The following is a 24809-nucleotide window of genomic DNA, read 5'->3' as shown; positions in this document are numbered from 1 at the left end:
GATCATATCCTCAAGGAACTAGGCAATTTTTATTTGGCCCAGGACTGACCCTGCCAGTCTCTAATTTATGAATGGTATGAAATGAATGTATATGGCTAAATGTGTCATATCACTTTATAGTACTGTACTTTGAACACTTTTTTGTATTGTATGGAACTAGCACAAAAGATTAAAGGGATGCATTTTGTTGAGTAAGAATACTTATAACTTACTAGAACAAATCAACCCAGAGTCTCACTTTAGGCACATATGACCAGACTCAAATTATCCTACTTAAGACACATTATGTGAAGATGTAGCTCTCTGGAGAAGCCTCTAAGGCAGGGAAAGGTGAAAGGAAAGGCAAGAAGAGGACAACCAGCAGCAAGATGGATGGACTCAGTTATAGTGGTCATGAATGCATTGTTGGAAGACATGAAAGACCAGATTACAAACAGATCATCATGGAGAAAATCTATGTGGTTTCCAAGAGTCAACAATTGCTTTATGGCACATAATCAGTCAGTCAATCAATCAATCAATCAAGAACTGAATCCATTAAAGGACATGCTTTTTTATTTTGTGGGGAACTTTTTACCCATAGTCAGTCTCCTCACTGCCTCTTTTACCTCCTGGTTCCTCAAGCTATAGATCAAAGGGTTCAGCATGGGGATGACCACAGTGTAGAACATAGAGATGATTTTGTCCTCACCTGCTGCTGAGCTGGAGCTGGGTCGCACATAGATGAAGAAGAGGGTTCCATAAAAGATAGAGACTGTTGTGAGATGGGTTGAGCAGGTTGAGAAAGCTTTGCGTCTGCCCTCATTGGAACGGATTCTCAGGATGGCTAGGACAATGTAGGTATAGGAGACCATGATAATAGAAGTGCTTACAATACCAAAGGTGCAGGATAGACCAAAAAGCACTCCCTGGTTGAGTCGAGTATCTGAACAGGATAGGGATATGACTGCAGGAATGTCACAGAAGAAATGGTTAATTATGTTGCCATGACAGAAGGTCAGCTGAAAAGATAAAGTTGTATGTGTGGTAGCATTCAACATTCCAACAAGGTAGGGAATGATTGCCAACTGAGTGCACACTCTCCGTGACATAATGACTGTATACAGAAGTGGATTGGAAATGGCCTTATATCGGTCATATGCCATAACAGCCAAGAGAAAACACTCAGTGGCTAAAAAGAGACAGAAAAACCACATCTGTAGGGCACATCCAGTCAATGAAATACTTCTTTTCTTTACAACCATGTCTAGTAGGATTTTGGGTGTGACAACAGAGGAGTAGCATAGATCTACAAAAGACAAATTGCTTAAGAAGAAGTACATGGGGGTATGAAGCTGTGAGCACATCCTGATTAATAGGATCATTCCAACATTTCCAGTTACTGTGATAATATATACCACTAGGAAAAATGCAAAGAGCGGGATCTGTAGGTTTGACAAGTCACTGAATCCCACAAAAATGAATTCGTACACCGTGGTATAATTCTCCATGACCTTGGCTGGCTATATTTTGTAGGAAAAAAGAAGAAAACATTTATCTATGATATTGGTATAACTTCCTCCCACATCCCCTGGATATTGAAAACTAGTGGAAGTCATTTTCTAGATCTCCTCAATTAGGGGAACACAAACAGTAGCCTCTAGATTCTTGGAGGTTAAGGATAGGCCTTTAAAAATTCCTGTTAGCTGGATATTTTAGTAAAAGCTCCTCAAGAAAATGGCTCCCATATTTCTGGACACATGATTTAAAACAGTGGTTTTCAGCCTTTGTATTTTAAGTTCCACTAAGCAGACTAGCTGGGGGTGTTGACGACCGACAGGAAGCTCTGGCGTGGGCTGGTCCATGAAGTCACGAAGAGTCGGAAGCGACTAAACGAATAAACAACAACAACAAAGCAGACTAGCAAAGAACCTTGGTCTCCCCAAGATAGGAAAAGAAAACTGAACCAAACAAAAATCTAAGTCTATATATGTTTATAGATATTCTGTTATTATATTTATCAGTTTCAGTAGGTTTGAAGGACATAAAAATTGCAATAATGCTGTAGACAATATTGGTATTATACCCCAACTGATTAGGGTGAAGCGGTGTTTGTCCTAAGCCCCAGTCAAGAAATACATCCAAATAATGAAAGTTAACTAGGGTGGAAGCAGTTGTTTGTCACCGAGTATTCTCCAACTAAACCCAAAACAAGGACAATATCCAAATAATGAGCACAAACTGGGACTGAAACAGTGTTTGCCACTGGGTAGCAGATATTCTAGAGGTGACGGACTCGTCCCTGGGGGAGCTGGGGGTGTTGACGACCGACAGGAAGCTCTGGCGTGGGCTGGTCCATGAAGTCACAAAGAGTCGGAAGTGACTAAACAAATAAACAACAACAAGCAGTGTCCCCCAAGCCCCTCCCCCCAATAATAAACTCAAATTATACCTAACCCAAACTTTCAGAAGCTGCTCCCATCATTGGCTGCAGGAAATGCTCTGATGAGGTGCCAAGTTCTCTTGACTCTCAGCATAGGCAACTGGAGACTTACACATTTCTTCGGTAGATCGCTGGCAGTACAGATTCCAGTAGCTGAGGAACACTGATTTGGAGCTGCATTTGGAGAATCATTTTAGTGTTAACACAGAAGTAAGCATGTGTATGTGCCTGCCATGTGCATGTATAGCTATGTAAAATACATTTTATATACATATACATATACATATACATATACATATTTATTTATTTTACATTCCACCTTTATTATTTTTATCAATAACTCAAGGCGGTGAACATACCTCATACTCTTTCCTCCTCCTATTTTCCCCACAACAACAACTCTGTGAGGTGAGTTGGGCTGAGAGGGAGCAACTGGCCCAAGGTCACCCAGTGCACACATATACAGTATACACATATCCAAAATGATCATGGCATTAGAAACAATCCTTAGAAAATTCTGCAACTGTTCCAAATTCTAAGGTTGGGATTAGTTTCTGATATGTATATCATAGTCATTCCCATCCCAGGCTAGAAAGAATACCTGGACTTTAAAAGATCTTATAAATGGGCGAGAGCCAGTTTGATGTTGTTGCTAAAGGCACTAGACTAGGAGTGGGGAGGCCTGAATTCTAGCCTGCCCTTAGGCATGGAAGCCAGCTGATGACTTTGGGCTGGTCAGTCTCCCTCATAGCCCTACGATGGAGGCAATGGCAGGCCATTTCCATCGCCAAAGAAACTGCACAGACCTGTCCATGTAGTGGCCAGGAATCAAGAGTGGCACGAAGAATTGCAACAACAGCATAAATGGGTATTTCTGCTGCTGTGTCATGAGCTTCTTGCCATCTAATTGATAGCACTGGGTTTTATTTCAGGTCCAAACTAGGTATGATGCTAAATGAATCACTGGAAGTTTGGGGATTTTTACTGAAGCTAAACTGCAGTGCACGAGAAGGATAAACCAAATCTGTAAGGGATGGTGCTTAACTCTTTCTCCACCCATCGTTCTCAGAGAACTGCTATTAGGTAGGGTGATTCCCAGTGGTGCTTATCGTAGCTTGCTGCTGGGGTAACTGCAGCCCCGAGGGAGGCATTTGTAAGGCATTTGAAGCAGAAAACGAGAATCTCCCTCTCACCATGCGGAGCACTTGGAGCACTGCTTAGACGCACCCAGCCCATGAACAGCCGGAGCATCTTGGAAGTGCTTATTTGCAATACAGAAGGTAGCTGATGCATCCAAAATGAACACCTGGGGTTGCTAGCATCACCATTTCATTTCTCAGACTCTAAACTAGAATTTAAAAGGTAGGGGGAAAAAACAAGAAAAGCATCAAGAGGAATGTCAAATCATGGCTGCTGCAGTTCTAAGTGCCACCGGAATAAAAACAGTACAGATTTCCAAAACTTGGTTTTGAGCAGAGATAGAGAGGAAGGTAGAACGCAAAGATTTGTCACCATTCTTTGCCCATTCAACTGATCTAATGGCGGAGGGGAGTGACAGGATCATTCAGGTAGGGTCTTGGGATAGATGGATAAACCAAAAGCATATTGTTTAGAAGGTATTTCTCACTAACGATGAGAAATTGTATGTTAGAAACAAACAGCTACAAATGCTGTTTTAACCTACCCGTTCTCTTGTGTTCTGCTAGTACTTTTTCCTCTTCCAGTTACTTTGACATTCTTGTCCACATTGCTGATTTGCTTATTTACTGCCAAGGATGCCGTTTCCAGTGATATAATGGAGGAAATGACCAAAAGAGGGCATCATGAAGATGACCTGGGTAGATTCTTGAACACTTCTGGACTGTTTCTCTGCAACTGTTATATGGAAGAGACTTTATACTGAGGGACTGGACCTGGGGATTTTGGCCTCCAAAAGGGCCTGATCTCTGGTGGCAATTGCAATTATCTTAATGGCTTTAATGGCAGAAACTAATTTCACTGCAATGTCATTTGAAGATTTGCCCTCTACACAAGAACATTGGGTAGAACGTTGGTGTATGAACAGTAATGCTGACATATTGGCCTTGTTCAGGGACTTTCAGAATTTTCCAGGCTGTAGAACCTGTTATTTTTAAAAAAATCCTAGATTTCCTGGTTAAGAGTGATGGAGTTTTTAAAGGTCAATAAAAGAACTCCAGGCAGCTAACAACAATCTTGCAAAGTAGAAACGTGAACCAAAAAGAAACTTGCACATTATCCTTAATTACGTTCAGAAAAGAATTCAGTCTTCACACAGTAGTTAGATGAAGAGAAAAAAAGGTAGCTGTCATGGTTCCTGGTTCAATGTTCCTGTGAACATCGTAACTAGTTCCCATGCCATGCTGGTGTTGACACGTGTTACTGTTTGGGAGGGGGCTGCTCTTGTTCTTTTGTACCAGGCTCTGATGTAGAGGCTTTGGAATGTCTATCTGGGTTATCTCGCTTGTTCAAGGACACTTTCCCGAAGACCAGCAGGAACCGTTGGGAACACCTGCAGGCTGCAGGGAGTGGACTCTTTCTGACTCTGGGGGGAGGGACTGGGACTGTTTAAGCTTTAATAGTTTGAAAGACCCATGCTTTTGCCATTCTCAGCTTTGCTCTTGAACTTGCATACTATTCAGTAATAAATCAGATATCCATAAGCTTCTTGTGTGAGTCTGGTTGGAAACTTGGGTAGGCGTTCATCACAGTAGCTTACATTTATTCAGTAGATCTGGATACAAGTAGCTTCATAGTAGAAAACACTTATTCATCACCGGTTCTTTGTAGACATTTTTCTATGGAAATAGAAATGTCTGCGTGCAGGCGAGATGAAAAGATGACAGCTGCATTCTGCAGCACCTCCTGCTTGCAGGTGTGCCAAAAGGTAATTTATGGAGATTGTTAATCCTGAAACCCAAGAAGAAGAAGGAAGTGGAAATCAGGTGACCCATGTGACATCCCACAAGCACAATAGAGATGCACTTACTAGAGAAACCCCCTTATTATGCTTATGAGACAATGCTGAGTTGACCCCTGATAATTCCAACAAAGAGGAAAAGCTCCACATAGAAAATTAGCTATTTTTTCCCCCTAAGGCTTAGAAAAATTGCTATGGATGCCCCTGGCTGTGTTTAAGTGAACTCCCCACCCCCACCCCAAGTCTATCATAGAACCATCAAGTTCTTGTGGAATCCTAGGGTTTCACAGAACACAATTTGAAAAACCCTGGCCTTGTTCATTAATCCTGGTCCTAACTGCAAGTTAACAAGCTCTGCTCTGTGACCTTAATTAGTTGATTAGAACCCTTTGTTGCCTGAAACTGACCAGACCTTAATCAGTTTCACACTGAAGGCTTCCCAAGGCAACTGAGGTGACCTATAAGATAGGGGACATGAGGAACAATAGATAATCAATCTAGTGGTCTAGTGCTTGAAAGATTTTGTCTTTTAATGGAGGCAGAGTACTATACCCTTAAGCCTCATTGTCATCTGAATAATGGTGCTTTCCTTCTATGTCAATGTGGGCAATCTGCAGGCTACCTTCAGACAGCTGCATTTCATCTGTGGCATTCTAGCACCCTGAGATCACCCCACAGATCTGGCAGGAAAATGTTCAGTGGTGTGATTTTTGGTAGGCAAATCCACTTCCCAGTATACTCAATCTTCCCCTCCAGTCGCCTAAAATCATGCTGCCAAATTTCCCTGGTGCAATTTGGGCCTTTCAAAATGATTTTTAAGAGTGGAAATGGAAATGAGGTTCCCTTCCCCCAGGCCAACGCTTAATCATCTCCCCACAAAATGAACTTTAAAAAAATACCAGTGATGTCACCCCCATTCCAGTAAAGTGCCTGTGGTCTTCTAGGCACTTATGGGAGAAAGTTAGTGTCCCTGACTGGGAAAAGTTTCTCAGTCCTGGTCTATGTTGCATTCAGAGATCATTTTAGGGAGGCATTACAGGAGACAGGGCAATGCATGTCCCTGTACTTCATCAGTGACATGTGGAGTAGCAGAGGAGGAGGCCATGCACTATCTTTCCCTCAGAGGGTATTGGTGAAAAAAAAATTGCAGTTCAGAAGAGTCACTGGGAGTTGGGTGGCATATAAATTTAAAATAATAATAATAATAATAATAATAGCAATAGTAATAGTAATAGTAGTAATAATAATAATAATTACTCAGTAGGTGAATGAAAATGCCAAAGCAGTCTAAACATCTGGCTGATTGTGTGACCAACAACAAGAACAACAATAATAATTGCCCACTGGTGCGAACTTTTGTACACAGAAGTGATGGATGAGACCCATACTACTTGTGATCTGAGCACACTATGAGGCACGTGGTAGAAGGGTAGATTTAGCTTAGAACAAATCCATCCATGGTTTTGTGATGACCAAAAAGGGTGCCAATATGTGAAGACAGTGGGTGATGCCCACTTTGCAGATATTGGCTATTTTCTTCATATTCACATACTCCACTTGATCGTCTGAGAGAAATGGGGAAGGCTATCAGCTGATGCCAAAAGTGTACTGCATTGCAAAATCCTAGGCTAATTTCACCACTGAAATAGTTGATGCTATGGGAGAATGCTTTAGCATACCAATTTGAGATTGGTATCTCTGAGTTCAGAGATCTTTTGGAAGACTTTGTTTTTCTGTGTTTCCATTTTACATCTTTACAGATGCTTCTTGTCTCTTCCAACAGCTCTTTGAAATTCTTTCTTAACTTCCTTCCTGAGATCCCTTCCCTTCCCTTCCCTTCCCTTCCCTTCCCTTCCCTTCCCTTCCCTTCCCTTCCCTTCCCTTCCCTTCCCTTCCCTTCCCTTCCCTTCCCTTCCCACCATTGTTCTGACAGCCAATTTGCTTTCTTTTTTCATGATCTTTGGCAGTCTCTTTTCACTCTCATCCTTAAGTTCTTTAAGTTCATTCCACAATTCCTCTGGTTCCCAATGTCAGGGCCAGCCTCTCTTCGCAATAAGACACAGACTCACTTAATGGGTATTAAGGATTTCTGGTTTATTGGAATGATAGCTGACAGATCGAAAAATGGGAACGGGGTAGGTAGTGTGGGGGTGCCCCTTTTATACCCTCCTGTATTGCCCCGGGCTTCCCCACCCCTCAATGCCCCGATCCCTCTTGATGGGATCCTTGATGGCTGCGTGGGCGTTTTCCCCGGTGTCCTCTTTGTCTTCCTGCAACGGTTGAGTTCTCCGGGGCACCATGTGCTCCTTATCTTCACTCCTCTGACGTCTCTCTTTTCAGGTGTTGATGGGATCATGGGTGTGGGTGTCTTTGGGTGCTTGTTTTAATCCCTGATTGGATTATCTTCTTCCCCCTTTTCCTTAATGATCATGATCCACGTTGTGAGGCTCTTTGTGCCTTGCAACGAGGTCATGACATGCTGCCCCCCCAAAGATGTTCTATGGTGCTGGTTTCTCTGGGTATGCCTCATGGAACTGTCTTGTTAGTTGTCTAGCCATGACGTGTCGTGCCTGGACCCACTCTGGGTGTGAGAAATGTTTCCATCTCACGAGGTATTGGAGTGTTCCTCTTTGCATTCTTGAGTCCAGTATTTCTTTTACTTCAAAATGTTGTTGGTTGTCTATCATTATGGGTGGGGGTGGAGGTTCTTCCGTATGCCATTTGGATGTGCTCGTTGGTTTCAGTAGTGCACAGTGAAACACTGGGTGGACCCGTCTCAAATTGTAAGGCAGTTCCAATTTGAACGTAACTGGGTTGATTACCTGTATGATTTTAAAAGGTCCGATGAATTTCGGTGCCAATTTCTTCGAGGGTTGCGAGGTCTTTATGAACTTAGTGGAGAGGTAGACCCTATCTCCCACTTTGTAGTTCGGTGCCTCCGCCCTGTGGTTGTCCGCATATTTTTTGTACGTTGTTTGTGCGTCTGCTAGGGCCGTTTGGATGATAGGCCAGGTTGTTGCCAGCTGTGCCGCCCAATCGTCTGGTGAGCAGGGCAGGGTTTCAGGTTGCGGCAATTCTGGTATCGGTACAAAGTCCCTTCCATAGACCACCTTAAAAGGGGTGTGGCCAGTGCTCTGGTGTACCGCGTTATTATAGGCCACCTCTGCAAAAGGTAGTAGGTCTACCCAGTTGTCCTGTTGATAATTTATGAATGCCCTCAGGAACTGTTCAAGTGTTGAGTTTAGGATCTCTGTTGATCCGTCCGTGTTTGGATGCCACGCAGTGGACAGTGCTTGCTTGGTTCCGATTAGTTTTAAAAATTCCCGCCAAAACTTTGACGTGAATTGTGTTCCTCTGTCGGTCACCAACCTGTAGGGGGCGCCGTGGATCCTGTATATGTGTGTTAGGAATAAACGTGCCAGCTGTTGTGCGGAGGGGATAGTTGTGCACGGGATGAAGTGTGCTTGTTTCGAGAAATAGTCTTTTACCACCCATATCACAGTTTTTCTTTGGCTGGGTGGGAGGTCCACAATGAAATCCATGGAAATTTCTTCCCATGGCCGGGAGGGGCTGGCTACCGCCTGTAGCAGCCCGTGGGGTTTCCCTCCTTTACGTTTGGTGGTGGCACATATGGGGCAGTTGCCTACGTAGTCTTTTACGTCCTTTCTGAGGTTTGGCCACCAAAATTGCCTCCTCGTTAGGTGGAGGGTTTTTACAAACCCAAAATGCCCTGCAGATTTGTCATTGTGCGCTCTGTGTAAGATTTCCCCCCGCAGTGATTCGGGCACGTACAAGGCTTTCTCTTTCCAGGCGATGTTGTCTTTGAAAGATACATGTTGTTGGTTATTCTGCAACCATGTATCTTGCTGTAGTGCTTGTGTGAGTCTTTGTTGCCAGTTCGGTGAAATTGAGCGTCGGCTCCGATCGCTCCCCGCCGTTCGTGCTGGCGTGCGCTGATTCCTTGTCTGGCTCCGCGTGACAGCTGGGCAGCCGAGCTGTTTCTCGGTCCATACTGTTCCTACGATGTCGGAGGCTTGCGTGTCGTCCTGTGGCCGTCGGGAAAGGGCGTCTGCCAAGAAGTTTTTCTTGCCCGGTATGAATTTCAGCGTGAAATTGAACCGGCTGAAAAACTGAGCCCATCGCACCTGCTTCGGGCTGAGTCGTTTTGGTGTGCTGAGTGCCTCCAGGTTCTTGTGGTCCGTCCAGACCTCGAAGGGGCAGGAGGCCCCCTCCAGCAGGTGTCGCCACGTTTCCAAGGCTGTCTTCACTGCAAACGCCTCCTTTTCCCATACGTGCCATCTCCGCTCCGTTTCGGAGAATTTGCGGGAAAGGTAGGCGCAGGGCTTTAGGTGGTTGTCGGAGTCCTTTTGGAGCAGGATGGCTCTGATGGAAAAGTCGGAGGCATCTGCCTGCACCACAAAAGGCTTGGTGGGGTCGGGGTGTTGTAACACTGGCTCAGCTGTGAAGAGGGTTTTCAGTCTCTCGAAAGCCGTTTGACAGTCAGCTGTCCAATTCAGTAGCGCCCCCGGGTTCCTCGATTTGCGCGTGTCCCCCAAGCCCTTAGTCTTTAGCAGGTTAGTTAGGGGCAATATAGTCTCTGCCAGCCTGGGCGTGAACCCCCTGTAGAAATTAGTGAATCCCAGGAGGCTTTGCAGCTGTCTCCTCGTGCGTGGGCGTTCCCATGCCAGGATGGCTTGGACCTTGCTGGGGTCCATTTCTATCCCTTTAGCAGAAATCCTATACCCTAGGTAGTCAATTTGTTTTTTGTGAAACTCGCACTTGGAGAGCTTTACAAACAGCTCTGCCTTGCGAAGTTTCTTGAGCACGTCTTTTACCAAGCGTTCGTGCTCACGTTCTGTTTCTGTGTAGATCAATACATCATCCAGGTAAACCAAAACCCCCTTAAAAAGGTGGTCACGCAGGACCTCATTAATTAACTGCATGAATACCCCCGGTGCTCCTGCCAATCCGAATGGGAGTACTTTATATTGAAACGCCCCCAATGGGCAATTGAAAGCAGTCTTCCACTCATCCCCCTCCCGTATCCGTATGCGGTAGTAGGCTTCCCTTATGTCCAGTTTGGAGAATACCTTACCCTTTACCAAGTGGGACAAAATGTCCTTTATTAAGGGTAAGGGGTATTTATTTGAAATGCTTGCTGCGTTTAATCCGCGGTAGTCTGTACAGAGCCGCAATGACCCGTCCTTTTTCTCGCGAAAGAGGACTGGCGCTCCCACTGGAGAGTTTGCTGGCTCGATAAAACCTCTCGCCAGGTTTTTGTCTATGAAGTCCCTTAATGCAGCTAGCTCTCGCTGGGTCATAGCATATATTTTTGGTTTGGGTAGGGGTACCCCCGGGACCAGTTCAATGGTGCAGTCCGTCTTTCTGTGGGGGGGGAGTTTGTCCGCCTCTTTCTCACCGAAAACGTCGGCGAAATCCCCGTATTTGGTCGGCAGTCCCTCTGGCAGTGCTGTCTCTCTGTGTTCCACAGTCGTCGTCGCCCCCCCCCATGGCTGCTCGGGGAACCCTGTTCCCTGAAGGTGCTTGGTAACGCCCGTCAGCAAACTTAATCTCTCTGGTTCTCCAGTTGATGACTGGGTTTTGCTGCACGAGCCATGGGATCCCCAGTATGAGTCGGGGTTGCCCCACCGGTGCCACGATGAAAGCCAATTTTTCCTCGTGGCTGCCGAGCCGTAGCGCGGTTTGTCCGGTGTATTGGGTGACCGGGCCCCCTCCCGCTGCAGATCCATCGAGCTGCGAGAACACCAGGTGGTGCTGAAGTGGATAGCAGCGGAGGTCGAGTGCGGCTGCCAGGTCAGGGTGCATGAGGCTTTTGGAGCAACCCGAATCAATGAGTGCCCAGACCTTTTCGGTTTTATTTCTATGGGTGAGGGTGACACGGACGTAGAGGGTGGGGCATTCCTCACTCACCCCTTTGTCGAAGCGCCTGTCAGTGTCCTCCACCTGTCCTTCGGCGCCCCTTAGGCCAGGTGGTTGTCGTTTCCCGCCGCCTCATCGGGGTTGCTTTCCTCCTCCTCTGAACTGTAGGGGCCGTGTCTGCGTCGGTACTCCCCCTTTGCTGCTGGTCGCTTTCTTGGCGCTGGGGTTGGTGCTGTTTGTGCCCTCCTTGGGCTCTCTCTGGGCGTCGTTTTGGGGCATGCGGCTGCTTTGTGATCTTCCCTGCCGCACGTGAAGCATTGCCCTTTTGCGAAGCGTCTGTCCCGTTCCTCCTTCCAAGGTTGGGGTCTCGCCCTCACCTGCCTTGCGTTGGTGCGTGGGGGTCTCACTTTCTCCATCTGTTGCGTTTCCCTCCTTGCGTGGAGGAACGTGTCGTGGGCGTTCTCCGCTTCCGCTGCCAGCTGGATCCACCCCGTGAGGGAGCTGGGGTTGTCGCGGCCAAGTGCCCACTGGAGGACCTTTAAGTTGAGTCCATGTTTGAACTTCTCAATCAGTGTCGATTGAGACCAAGTGTCCACTTTTCCGGCTAGGGCTTGGAACTCCATGGCATACTCAGCCACGGAGCGCGGGCTTTGTTTAAGTGTCTCTAGCGCCCTTTTTGCCTTTTCTTGCTCCAGGGGGTCCCTGAAGTGCCTTTCTAGTGCCTGCAGGAATTCAGTGCTGTCCTGCAGCGCCCGGGCGCCTGATTGGCACAATTGGACGTACCAATCGGCGGCCCGTCCTTTTAATTTTATGGCCAGGGCATTGATTTTGCCCCGCTCAGTTCTGAAGCAGGGACCCCATTCTTCGAGGTAGTACCTCGCGTTAGTCAAAAAGAAGGAGAGTTTCGAGGGGTCCCCATCGAACTTTATGCCAAAGTCTTTGGCGGGTGTCCTGGTCTGGCTCCTGGCCCCCTCTGCGTCGTGCCTCGGGCTCTGCAGGAGCTGCTGCGGGTCGGGGTGTCTCCGGTTCTCTTGCGGCATTGGTGCCTCTCTCTGGGGCTCCTCGCAAGGTCGTCGTCCCGTCGCTCGGGGGGGAGGGCGGGGTGTTCTCCCTCGGTCGGGCTCCTGGATCCAGGCTCCGCCGTCGCCGTCGCCGCCCGCCGGGTCGTCCCTCCGCCTCTCAGCCTGGCGCATCTCCCGTCGTGGGGTGGGCTCCTGGGGCCGGACGCCGCCGCCGCCGAGGTTGTCCCGCCGTCTCACGTCCGGGCGCGCCTCCGCTCGTTGGGTGGCCTCCTGGGGTCGGGTCCCGCCGTGGTCGCCGCCGTCCGCTGGGTCTCCACCCCGTCTCGCCTCCCGGTGCGCCTCAGGTCGTCGGTTGGGCTCCTTGGGTCGGGTTCCGCCGTCACCGCCGCCCCGCTCGCCCTGCCTCCTTTCGACCGGGGGTGCCTCTGCGCCGCCTCCGTCGCGGAGTCCCTGTGCCGCCGTCAGCTGTTGGAGCATCTGCCGCACCACCTGCATCCCTTCCTCCAACGCGTCGAGCCTCTCCGCCGTCCCCGGCTTCCCGCCGAGGTTTTCGCCGCTCCGCTCGCCCTCGCCGTTGGCCGTGGTAGAGGACGGATCGTCCCTCGATCCCGCCGCGGTGCCAGGCGCGCCCTCGCCTTCGAGCGCCCAGGGTGGCGGTTCGTCTCGCGCTTCCTCCGGGGTTGCCTGTAGGCTTGGAGAGGGTCCCCTCGTCTCGCCCCCGGTGCCTCGCGGGCTCCGGGGCGCCGAGGTGGGTCCCTCCCCCGCTGCTTCCCCCCAGCTGGGTCCCATACTTACCGGGGCGTTGCATCGCCCGGACCTCAGCTGCATCCCGCCCTGCGAGAGCGGGGCTTCGTCGCCGGGCGCCGAAGGGTTGCGCCTCCTCGGTTCCTGGTTCTCCATGCCTGGCTGGGTCCCTCACAAACGTGTTGGATAGGTACCAGGTGGAAAAAAATTTTTTGCGGTTCCCGTTTTTATGTCAGGGCCAGCCTCTCTTCGCAATAAGACACAGACTCACTTAATGGGTATTAAGGATTTCTGGTTTATTGGAATGATAGCTGACAGATCGAAAAACGGGAACGGGGTAGGTAGTGTGGGGGTGCCCCTTTTATACCCTCCTGTATTGCCCCGGGCTTCCCCACCCCTCAATGCCCCGATCCCTCTTGATGGGATCCTTGATGGCTGCGTGGGCGTTTTCCCCGGTGTCCTCTTTGTCTTCCTGCAACGGTTGAGTTCTCCGGGGCACCATGTGCTCCTTATCTTCACTCCTCTGACGTCTCTCTTTTCAGGTGTTGATGGGATCATGGGTGTGGGTGTCTTTGGGTGCTTGTTTTAATCCCTGATTGGATTATCTTCTTCCCCCTTTTCCTTAATGATCATGATCCACGTTGTGAGGCTCTTTGTGCCTTGCAACGAGGTCATGACACCCAATCAGTGAGTTTCAGGACTTCAAAGTGATTCTTTTTTTTTTTATAAAACTTTATTATGTTGAAGATATAGTTAAGATACAAACAAAAGAGAATATAGAACAGATAGAAAACAGAACTAAAGAAAAAAGAGCCAACTATAAAAGTGTCAGTAGAAAGAAAAACAGAAAAGGAAAGTGACTTTTGACTTTCACCAATACAGATGTAGATAAACTTACAAATCTAATATCTTATAATTAATTAACCTATCTTAACATTATTTCTATTAAAGCAAACCATTTAATCTCTAAAACCCAAAATCAAAAGCTCATTTTTTTCTATTACAAGCAAGTAATCCAAAAGTGGTTGACAAGTTGATATAAATGCAGAAACAGAATGATCTCTTATTAAAGCTGTTAATTTAGCCATTTGAGCCAAGTCCATTAGTTTCACAATCCAATCTTCAACCACAGGTATTTGTGGATCTTTCCATCGTTGTGCATATAACAATCTTGCAGCTGTGATCATGTATAACAACACTCCACGTTATTTCTCTAATTCCTTTTCCATCAATCCCAAAAGAAAAAGCTCTGGTTTTCTTCGTATATTTACTTTAAGAATCTTTTGAATAATAATACATATTTGATCCCAGAACTTTTTAGCTTTCTCACAAGTCCATCAAAGATGGTAAAAGGTTCCTTCACCCTGTAAATATTTCCAACAGACATTGGTTACACCGTTATACATTTCTGACAACTTATCAGGAGTTATATACCAATGGTACATCATCTTATAGAAGTTTTCTTTTAAATTATAATTCAGCATGAATTTCAAACCTTTTGTCCACATATTCTCCCATTGATCCAACATGATATTATATCCAAAATTCTTAGCCCATTTAGTCATGCAGTCCTTGACTTGTTCATCTTCCATATTCATCTGTAACAAAATCTTATACATCTTAGTAATAACATGATCATCATTTATACAAAGGTCCATTTCAAACTGAGTTATTTCATTAACAAATTTATAGTTCTTTTTGTCCAATTTAAAATGTTCTACCAGTTGCATATAGGTGAACCAATAACATGTAAATCCATCCAACTTGACTTCAAAGTGATTCTTGATGTTCTCCATGAAAATGGTCGGTATTTGCACAAGATTATATTGTGCAAACTGGTTGGCTTTGTTCTTCCTCTTTAACATGGATCCTGCACATGAGTAGTTTATGATTTTTCCACAGTTAGCCCCTGGTCATGCCTTAGCTATAATACCTGAACTCTTCCATTTCCCTGTACCAATAATATAGTCAATTGATTTCTGCATACTCCATCTGGGTGATGTCTATATATATAGGCATAAGTTTGGTAGTTTGAAGACTGTTACCAATGAAGAAAACATTGGAATAGCAGAAACTGATAAAGCATTCCCCTGCTTCATTTCTGTTTCCTAGGCCATACAGTCCAATTTTTTTTTTCTCCTTGCTATTTCCAACATTGACATGCAAGTTTCCAACTAGCAACTTGTGTATTTTGTCAATTTCAGATTTAAGTTGACCATAAAACCTATCAACCTCCTCTTGTTCTGCATTAATGGTTGGAACATAAACACAGATAACTGTCAAATTACAGAGTTGTCTGCAATGTTTAATTGATATTATTTGGTCATGGACTTCATTGTACCCACATATGGTCTTTGCTATATCCTTTTTGACCATGAAAATTATGTTGTTCCTTCTCTGTTTTTCATGTCCTGAGTGGTAAACAGTATGGTCTTTTGACTGAAAGTATCCAGTTATGGTTCTCAATTTGCTGGTACCTAAGATGTCAATATGCATTTAATTCATTTCATTTTTCATGATGTTGAGCTTTCCGATGCTCATGCTTGTTACTTTCCATGTTCCCACTGTCATTCTATCTTTGCAGCTTTGAATTTTTTTTCTTCTGATGGCAACATCAGCAACTAGACATCGCAAAGGCTTTAATCTAGCTGTGTCCTCCCTTTTCTACTTTATTATAATAAAATAATAATTAGAAGAAGAATAAGGATTTCTTGGATATGCAGCACAGTCTTCTATGTGCATGCTTTCTTGGAAGCAAGTCACCCTGTTCTGTGCCCAGTACAATTTGTAATTCTCAATATGAGGAAATGATATCATAATGTTAACCATTTATGCCTGAGCAGAAACCCCAGTCTTCCTCACTATCCTTCTCAGGGCTTCCTTCACCTCCTTATTCCTTAGGCTATAAATTAGAGGGTTTACCATAGGAATCACCACTGTATAAAAGACAGCAGCAACTTGGTCTTGTGCTTCAGTGTTGCTTGAGGAAGGCTTCAGGTAGATGAAAAGAATTGTGGTGTAGAACAAGGTGACAGCCATCAAATGGGAAGCACAGGTAGAGAAGGTCTTCTTCCTTCCCCCGGTTGAGTGGATTCTTTGGATAGCAGTGATAATGTAGATATAAGAGATAAGAATGATGAAGAATGAACAGAGTCCTATCAGTGAAGAGATCACAAAAAGCAGAATCTGGTTGAGCTGAGTGTTAGAGCAGGCAAGCTTCAGAATTAAGGGTACATCACAAAAAAAATGATTAATGACATTGGAGCTGCAAAAGGGAAGGCGAAAGCTAGTGTTGGTGTGGACCATGCCATTGGCACAACCCACAAGGTATGAAGCCAGCACCAGGAACCTGCAAACCTTCTTGGACATGACAGCAGGATACAATAATGGGTTACAGATGGCCACATAACGGTCATAGGCCATGGCAGCTAGTAGGAGACATTCTACACTGGCAAACACAGCGTAGAAGTAAAACTGGACAGCACAGCCAATGAATGAAATGGATTTCTTTTCAAGCAAGAAATTCACCAGTGTTTGGGGGACAATGACAGTAGAGTAGCAGAGATCTGAGAAGGACAGATTGCTAAGGAAAAAGTACATGGGTGTTTGGAGATGGGAGTCAAGACGAATCAGTGCGATCATCCCAAGATTTCCCAGAAGAGTGATTATGTAGATGGCTAGAAATACCACAAAAAGAGAGGTACGGACCAGTGGATTATCTGAGAATCCTACAAGGATGAATTCTGACACAGTGGTTTGATTCCACTGGGCCATGGCATCAGATCAGTAAGCCTGTAAGACAAAGAAGATGGACTGACACACCCCCCTGTAAATCCATAGATGTTAACAGTAGCTTAATCTTAAATTACTGTATGTAGCTATTATTGCTCATTCTCTTTTAAGGCTCCTTTTTGTTGCAGTTTATTACATGTGTTAAAACAACCTGGGGACAAACATAGTAATTCAAGATGTAAATGTGATGTTGAATTGTACTCCAGAAATATGGAGTCTGACATTTTATGAAGAACTCAGCAGAGAGAATTATTCTACAGTGGTGGAAAGAAATCTACGCTCCTGATATTAAAGAGTAGAATCAAGAGATGGGTTCTTTATCTGTTTTGGAAATGTCCTTATATTGTTCAACTGAGAAGATGGAACAACTTATTTCCATATGATCTAGACTTAATAATATGTTAATGAATTTAGCTACTGCAATATTAATATCATATGGCTCATTTTCCCCCTTCACTTTTAGTTCATGTTAATCACTATTTTGTATAAGTTTTTCTGACTGAATTACCACTGTTGTATTATTATTTTCTGTTCATTATAATTTGACTGTTATACTCACAAATTAAAAAAAAAATATTTTTAAAAAATGTATTTGGATCTATAGACCACTTTGTAACTTATAAAATTAGAAGCTATGAATGGCAAATATGGAAAAAAGGGCAACTAAATCTAAGGATTATTATTATTACAATGTATATAAACTTCAAATATACAATGTGTAATATATAATTATATCCCTGCCCATAGTCTGTTAGGATATAAATATTGCAAAAATAAATGATAAGAAAGTATCTCCCTCCCCCAGTATGAAATAAATGTTTGCAGGTTCACAGGCATCATAGTAACCATCAAGACCAAAAAGCATAGGCTGAAAGATCAAAGGGCTCACATCCAGGATAAAACATTGTACTGGCAAGTATGCACAAGCACACAGAGGCAATAGATAAATTATAACCAAATTTCAGCCAATTTGATTTGGCAAAATTTCCATTCTCACATGTTGAGTTTTTAACATTTTAAATGTTTAAAAATGCATTTGCACTTGAATGAAGAATTCCATTTCTTTCATTCAATATGTTAGATGCATATTATCTAGGGAAGCCTTAACATGTTTAGGCCATGCTCATATACCCCTATTAGGAACATTTAACATTTTATTTTAAAAAATCAATTCCAGTGAATAGGATGCAACATAATGCATTATTTTTGCTTTAAGCCAAGACCAGCCTATCCCAACAGGTATGCAAAGCACACACTATTGCCTGTCTACCTGCTGCCTAAAAGGAAAAGGCATCAAAAAGCATTTCTCTTCAGCTGATCTGTGTTGTCATGGGACTTCAGTTCAGGTCATAGAAAGTCAGCCACAATCCTGGTCCAAATACACCTACAGACTGGAGGAAACCTGAGATTTCAGTCTGGAGAAAAGGAGACTGAGGGGAAACATAATAGGTATGTTCAGGTATGTTGAGGAAAGCTGCAGAGAAAATGGGCAAGAACTGTTTTCCATGCAGAAACTAGGAGCAGAAATAACAGGTAGAAGTTGCAACTGTCTCGATTTTGTTTAAGATCTGTACAACAGTGGAACAGTCAACCTCTGAAGGTTGTGGGTTCTCCATCTCTGGAAGTTTTTAAGAAGAGGTTGGACAGCCACTTCTCAATGGCTAAATTGGTGTTCCTGCACATCGCAGAAGGTTGGATTAGATGATCCTTGTGGCCCCTTCCAACTTTACAATTCTGTTACTCTATGAAAATTGCCCATCCTTAACTTGATCTGAAGGACATCAATGGGCAAGCCATTTCTTGTAGGCCGTGGATGGCCTCCAGCCCTATTTTTTGCAACCCCCTAAGATCATTCCTGCTGATTTGTGATGGCACGTTTTAATAATATGCCCCTGCCCACAAAGGTGCAACATAGGTATGTTACATCTTTCCAAGTCACTGACAAAAGAGAGAGAAAAAAACCTTTTTAGAAGGAAAATGCAGCTCTTGGCTGCAGAAATATTGCCTGCCATTATGGAGTCAGCCACAGGTGCCATCTCAGCTTTTCAGGTTGTTCCCTAAGAAAGGGCATTGATATTCACCTTCCTCTGAGGAAGATGTTGTGGGGTGACAGCTGAGATGGCTGCAACTTATTCATGGCAGCCAAAACCATTTACAAGCATTCCTATGACTGACTGTGGTATCTCTGTCTTCTCTTCTGATTGTAACTGTGGATGGTGACATCTGCTCCAGCTATGAATGAGTGATGTACCAAGCCAAAGCTGATCTATCACATGAGTTTTAACTGCATATAAAATATGTTTGGAAGGATTTCAGCTCCTGTCTTGTGTCTATCTCATTAGGAATCAGTGGAACTACTTTGGAACATGTGCCAAGGGGGTTGCCATGCTGGTCTATTCCAGCAAAAACAACAGACAAGAAGATTCTCCAGAGCAAGTGAGTGGCGAGGTGCAGTATGAGTTCTCAGTTATTGACAGTTACTCATTATTGCTTGATCTCTACAGGCCTCTGTTCATTTTTTTTAAAGCACTGCATTTTTTTTTTCATTTGCGAGATCTCATAGGATTAATTCTCCTGAAGTCTCTGAGAAGTCTAGTGGCATGATGACAATTTAGCATGGAATAGGCTCCTCCTTGAGATAGTTATTTCATAGGTTTAAGGAATTTCAAAGTTTGTGATACTGCTCAAGGCATCCCTGTATTTTCTAGTAATATTTTGCAAAGGCTTGCTGTTCTGACATTCACAGAGAATTGAGACTTGTAAGGGATCAAACCTTCAGCTACACATGTTTAAAATTAATACTGAAGTGTATTTCTTTTTAAAATGGCCATGTTATAGTTGTTACTGAAAACATCCAAGAGCAGGGCTTTGAGCCTTACTCTCTCTCTCCCCACCTCACATTCCTTCAGGCCACCCCTGAATCATTTCAAGGGAAGAATTTTTGTAATAGATCGTTCTGGGATTGTGAAGGAACTTTTCTGCAACAATGCCATGAACCCCGAGTTGGCCCAAGATATTTTGCCACTTGAGACAATGATATCTTCTTTTCTATTCCTTGTACAAGACTGAACTGGGCTAGCAATAGAATATTTAACACTGACATGAGGGTAATATCTCCATCACCCCTGCAGACAGTATACCAACTTAGAAGCCATGGACAGACTTCAGGGCACAAAACGCTTTCCTCCAATATCTTGCTAACACTTCCCTGAGGGAATTGCATCACTTTGCCCATTGATAGGGCCGGCTTTATACAAACTTGGCAAAAAATCATATGAGATAAATTTCTACTTTGAAAAGGAGGCCCCTCCAATCATAAAGAAGACATCAATTAGTTAGTGGGAGAGCCTAAAACGTCTGTACCTCTTTAACACAGAACATGTTTTTACATGGTCTCTGGCCAGGGGAAAGCAAACACTGACATGGATGCAAGAAACCGCATGTACTCTGTATGATCCTTAAAGTGACTTTATAAAGCAGATCTTTCCATTTTTGAAAGTCAGTAGCATTGACCATGCTTTAAACATTAAAACAGTCCTTAACTATCTTCTGTCAACATTAAAGCATGGAAAAGAAAACATTCCAGTAGAACTTTGATCAAAGAAAACTGTGTCAGCTGTTCCTCCAGAATGCACCAGTAACTCTCTATTAAAAGGAGAGTGCTAATGTCTAACAGTATTACTTTTCTCAATGCTTTTGGAAAAGGAAGGATAAGAGTAATGTTTTCTCTGCACTCTTTGAATTAAATTACCAATCCCAGTAAGGCAATAAAGGCAAAAGTTACTGCTGTCCTTTTTTTGTACAGCAGTACAAATTTCAGTAGGTGTTGTTTTCCTCACCACTGTAGGAGGAAAGGCACCTGCCAATATTCTGCACTTCTTCATTTTTGCATCATGACATCCTAAATAACACTTTTCTCTCAAGCTCTTTTATCAGAGAGCCTGGCCAGATGATGCAAATGCAGGTAGGATTTTGCAATGCTCGTGTGCCGCAAATTAATTCTGAACCAATTGTAATTGCTTGGGGAGGAAATAACCACGCTTCCCCAGCACAATATAAAGACATATCAAAGTCTGATGCCTATAATTCTGCCTATAATTCATGCTGTAAGTTCTCCTATCTTTCAGTCCATCCTCTGGATGAGGAGAAGGAGGTTGTCTGACTGATTAGGTTGTTCTTTTAGTGTCAGTTACCATCATTTTACACTTACCATTTATGCCATAGCTTGTGCTCCTTTTTTTGCTTCTGATAGAGCTGGAGAGTCTCATTAATATTTACAGCTGGATTCTGGGCATACAAACTTTCCTTTTTATATTAATTTTATGGAAAGACATACTTCCTTCCCTCCATATCCTCCTATCTGCTTTAGCTCTGCCACTACATCTCACTAAGCGCAGCTCTGAAGCTCCTCCCTATTCATAGGCTTTTATCAACAGAGACAGATCTTTATATGGTGAATTTGTCACTTTGGGGCCTCCTCCCTGAGGATCTTCTGACCTCAACAGCACAGATATAGGAGTGATAGTTATTGATTGGCTTATTTCAGAATGAAAGAAACACAAAGCAAATGCTGCATCTATATTCAGGCCACAGAGGGAGATGGACTGCTAATTCCAAAGCCGAATTCATTTAGTTGTGACCAGGATCAATTTAAGGAATTTGGGGGCCTAATGCAATGCCAGGTTTGCCACCTGTCAACCCCACAAGGTAGATCAGACCTGCAAATGAACTCCACAGCAAGACTGGAATAATACTTTATTGGTAGGGTGTAACAACAGAATCTTGCAAGTTTGACTGTGCTTTCCTTCCTTTCCCTCTTGCACCCCAGGGAGTCAGGGAGGTCCCTTCTTAATACTGTCTCTGTTCCCAGGACTTAAGGAATGCTTTTGTCCTTTTTGCCTAGCTATTTGCTTCAAAGTGACTTCCCTGGCTTTCTACACCCCCCAACACACAACCCTAGCGTAACACTGCAGATGGCTCTTCCAAATGAGATGGAGGAGGAAATAGTAGGGTTGTTTGCATTGACGAAATGCTCTGGGAACAGACATTATGTAGTAAAATCCCACTTAGAATTATTATCCCTGTGGCCCGATCTACCCATTGTCTAACACTGTGGACTCAGCTTGCATCAAAATCCTTTTGGCCTGACCTATGTGTGGCTAACATGCACCTGCATTAGCCCTATACTGGAATTTGGCCCCTTGAAGATCTCTTCAGCAAAGTCTACCCATTGGCTAACATAGAGCTGTGTTGGCCAGTGGGTAGACTGGACTTCTCAATTGGCCTGTGTCAAGCATGAAACACTCTCTCAGAAGCAGAGTGACAGAGAAAGGCAGCCTATTTTTTTCACTTCTGCACACTCTTAGGGTTACCCATAACCCACCTGTTTCTGCTGTTCTGCTACAAGGCTTCACTTTTCTGGGCTCCAATGTAGCTATATATTGTGATTCCTGAAACTGGCCCTGGCTGTGATGGAATTTTCATTCAGGATGGAATGAAAATTCTGAGAAAATTAGAACATTATATGTGGAAGCTATATACCAAATTTCACAGACATTGGCAAAAAGGTATATGAGTTACATGTCTTTAACATCTTTTCATTTAAGAAGCCATCATTTTTTGTTTTTTCACCCTATAGGATAAAATTATAGGAAAGCTATATATTAAGGAATGTAGTATGGGAAGTGTAATATAAATTAATACAATAATTGCTACTTTTAATAGAAGTAAGTGCAGACATTCTCCAACTATGCTTTCCAAAATTCTGATTTTATTAACAAGTTGCCCCTACTTTAATGAATTTGCATTGCAAATAGATTCTATATGGTGAGAAACAAATTACATGCAGATTGGCCAAGGTTTATTTGGTGGCAAGAAAGTGGTGGCAAAGAATATTCCTTTTCATTGAATGGATCGGACTGACTGTCACTTTTAGAGGATAAGATGATGCATAAAAGATGAGCTTACTTATATTTTCTTTCCTTCCATCCATCCATCATCTATCTATCTATCTATCTATCTATCTATCTATCTATCTATCTATCTATCTATCTATCTATCTATCTATCTATCTATCTATCTATCTATCTATCTCTATCATCTCTGTCGTCTGTCTCTGTCCATGTCTCATTACCTATCATCTATCTATCTGCCAGTCAGGATGATAATACAGTCACAAAACTTCTTATAATGTAATGTTTGTGGGAATGAACTTGGGAGACAGGTGGAAGAGCTGCCTTGGGAGACTAGATAGTGGTCAGACAAGTGGCAGCTGAGCCTGCAGAAGGAATGTGGACAGGGCAAACATCTCAGAAGGGACCCTCTCTAGTTTCTTGGACTGTAAAGGTGATGGGGGAGAGATGTACTTTCAAAGTTGCAAGATTCTGTTGATGTAACCTTACAATAAATTAGAACTAGTATTTCTGGGTGTTCTTCTTGCCTGGAGTACCTCGCAAGGCTGACATACAGTATAACTTCTATAAATGAGTGGTGGAAAACAATGAAGTCAGCAAATGACAAATGACTCTCTCAGGTTCTCTCTATATGATCTCAGAAGTTCTGTGATTATCAGTAACTGGAGGTTTTCTAGGTGGTATTGATTAATTGGTTTCTGGGAATGGTGTTGTCTCTATTTTGATTGGTCTACCTTGTCTGTTTGTTGTGTGTGGTTTGGATCAGGCCCCTGACTGGGTGATAGATTTCATCCAAGTCCATTGATCTGCTGATGGCCCATTTGTTTGAGTATCAGTCTTTGAGGAATTCTCTGGTTGTCCATTATTTTCATGTTCTCCCAGTAGATGTGTGATTGTTATTGAGGATGTGGTGGTCATTAAGTGTTTGTGATCCTGGTTCTTTGCTGCAGTTAGACATTCGTTAATCTTTTGATGTAACTGGTGTTCTGTTGAACCTACGGAGAGTTCGATGCGATCCTGACAGTTAATTTTGTGTACAATACAGTGTTAATACTGTCTTAGTGATGTGTGTGGTCTTTTGCTTTGCACAGAATTCTTTATAATGTTTTTGTAGGTCTGTATGCCCCTGTGATGCCTAGTGGTTGGAGCAGTCTGCTGGTGTTTTCTGATATATATTTTTTAATATATGGGAGCACTATTGTAGTGGTTCTTGTCTTTATGTTTTTGTTTTGTTTCTTTTTAATACAATAGTTTGAAGGTAAACTGCTTTCCTGAGTGTTGGTGAACTGCTGTGTTGATGAGAGTTCTTGTGCAGCTGATCTCGTGTGCTGTGGGGTGGTTGTTGTGGAAACTAAGATTTGGTGTGTTGGTTTTCTGTAAACCTGGGTTTGCAGCCTGCCATCGTTCTGTTGGGAGATGAGGAAATTGAAGATTGAAAGTTTGTTTTCTTTCTCAGTCTCTCTGGTGAACTTGATCCCTGGCTATATGCAGTGAAGCATTTGAAGTGCATTTTTGATTTGATTTTCTTTTAGGATGACAAATAGGTCATCCTATCAACATATCCAATCCACAGTTTGGGTTTGATTTTGGGAAGGGCAATGCTTTCTAGGTGTTACATCACTGCTTCTGCCATGAGCCCTGAAGTGGAGGACCCGATAGATGTTCCTGTGATCCGTTTGTATATGCAGTTGTTAAATTGGAAGTACAGATTGTCCTCACTTAACAACTGCAATCAGGACTGGCAACTCTGTCACTAAGTGATGTGGTCATTAATTGAAACATTGTGTGACCACGCCGGACTTACGTCAGTTCCGCTGTGGTTGCTAAGTGAATAATCCATGATTGTTAAGCGTGACATCACATGACTGCAACTTACTGACTTACTGGAAAGACTCCAGATGCAGAGGGTCCCATAATCCACAGCCACTTGGCCTTATGAGAGTTAAGTGTATAAGCCTCATTTCTCCCACCTACAACCTCTAGACACCAAGACAGAACTTTGACAACATCACTTGGAGGGTCTGGGGTTGAGATGTAGAATTGAGTATCATTGGCATCCTGATGATACCTTGCCCTGTGCCAATGCATGACCTTACCCC

General features: G+C 43.9%; 2 protein-coding genes across 3 annotated transcripts; both read right to left on the bottom strand.

Annotated features, from left to right (window-relative positions):
- Positions 1–554: 554 nt before the first annotated feature.
- On the bottom strand, positions 555–5047 carry LOC134489793 (olfactory receptor 5G9-like). 2 transcript variants are annotated; one of them, XM_063292662.1, is made up of 2 exons: positions 5033–5047; positions 555–1484 (listed from the first exon to the last, which is right to left on the bottom strand). In XM_063292662.1, exons 1-2 carry the CDS (start codon positions 5045–5047, stop codon positions 555–557), a joined length of 945 nt encoding a protein of 314 aa, XP_063148732.1. The 2 variants fall into 2 exon arrangements, with proteins under 2 accessions (XP_063148732.1, XP_063148740.1); XM_063292670.1 differs by lacking the exon at positions 5033–5047 and having other exon boundaries at positions 555–1490.
- Positions 5048–14132: 9085 nt separating this feature from the next.
- Positions 14133–16780, bottom strand: LOC134487335 (olfactory receptor 5AP2-like; the record flags this gene model as incomplete). Its single annotated transcript, XM_063289082.1, has 2 exons — positions 15869–16780; positions 14133–14150 (listed from the first exon to the last, which is right to left on the bottom strand). Coding segments are annotated over exons 1-2 (930 nt in total), but the record flags the coding sequence as incomplete, so codon positions are not given.
- Positions 16781–24809: the final 8029 nt, after the last annotated feature.

The sequence above is a fragment of the Candoia aspera genome, chromosome 1 (genome assembly GCF_035149785.1).
Source record: "Candoia aspera isolate rCanAsp1 chromosome 1, rCanAsp1.hap2, whole genome shotgun sequence".
In the NCBI taxonomy this organism is placed as follows: Eukaryota; Metazoa; Chordata; class Lepidosauria; order Squamata; family Boidae; genus Candoia; species Candoia aspera.
This window is presented reverse-complemented; position numbering and strand designations above follow the sequence as displayed.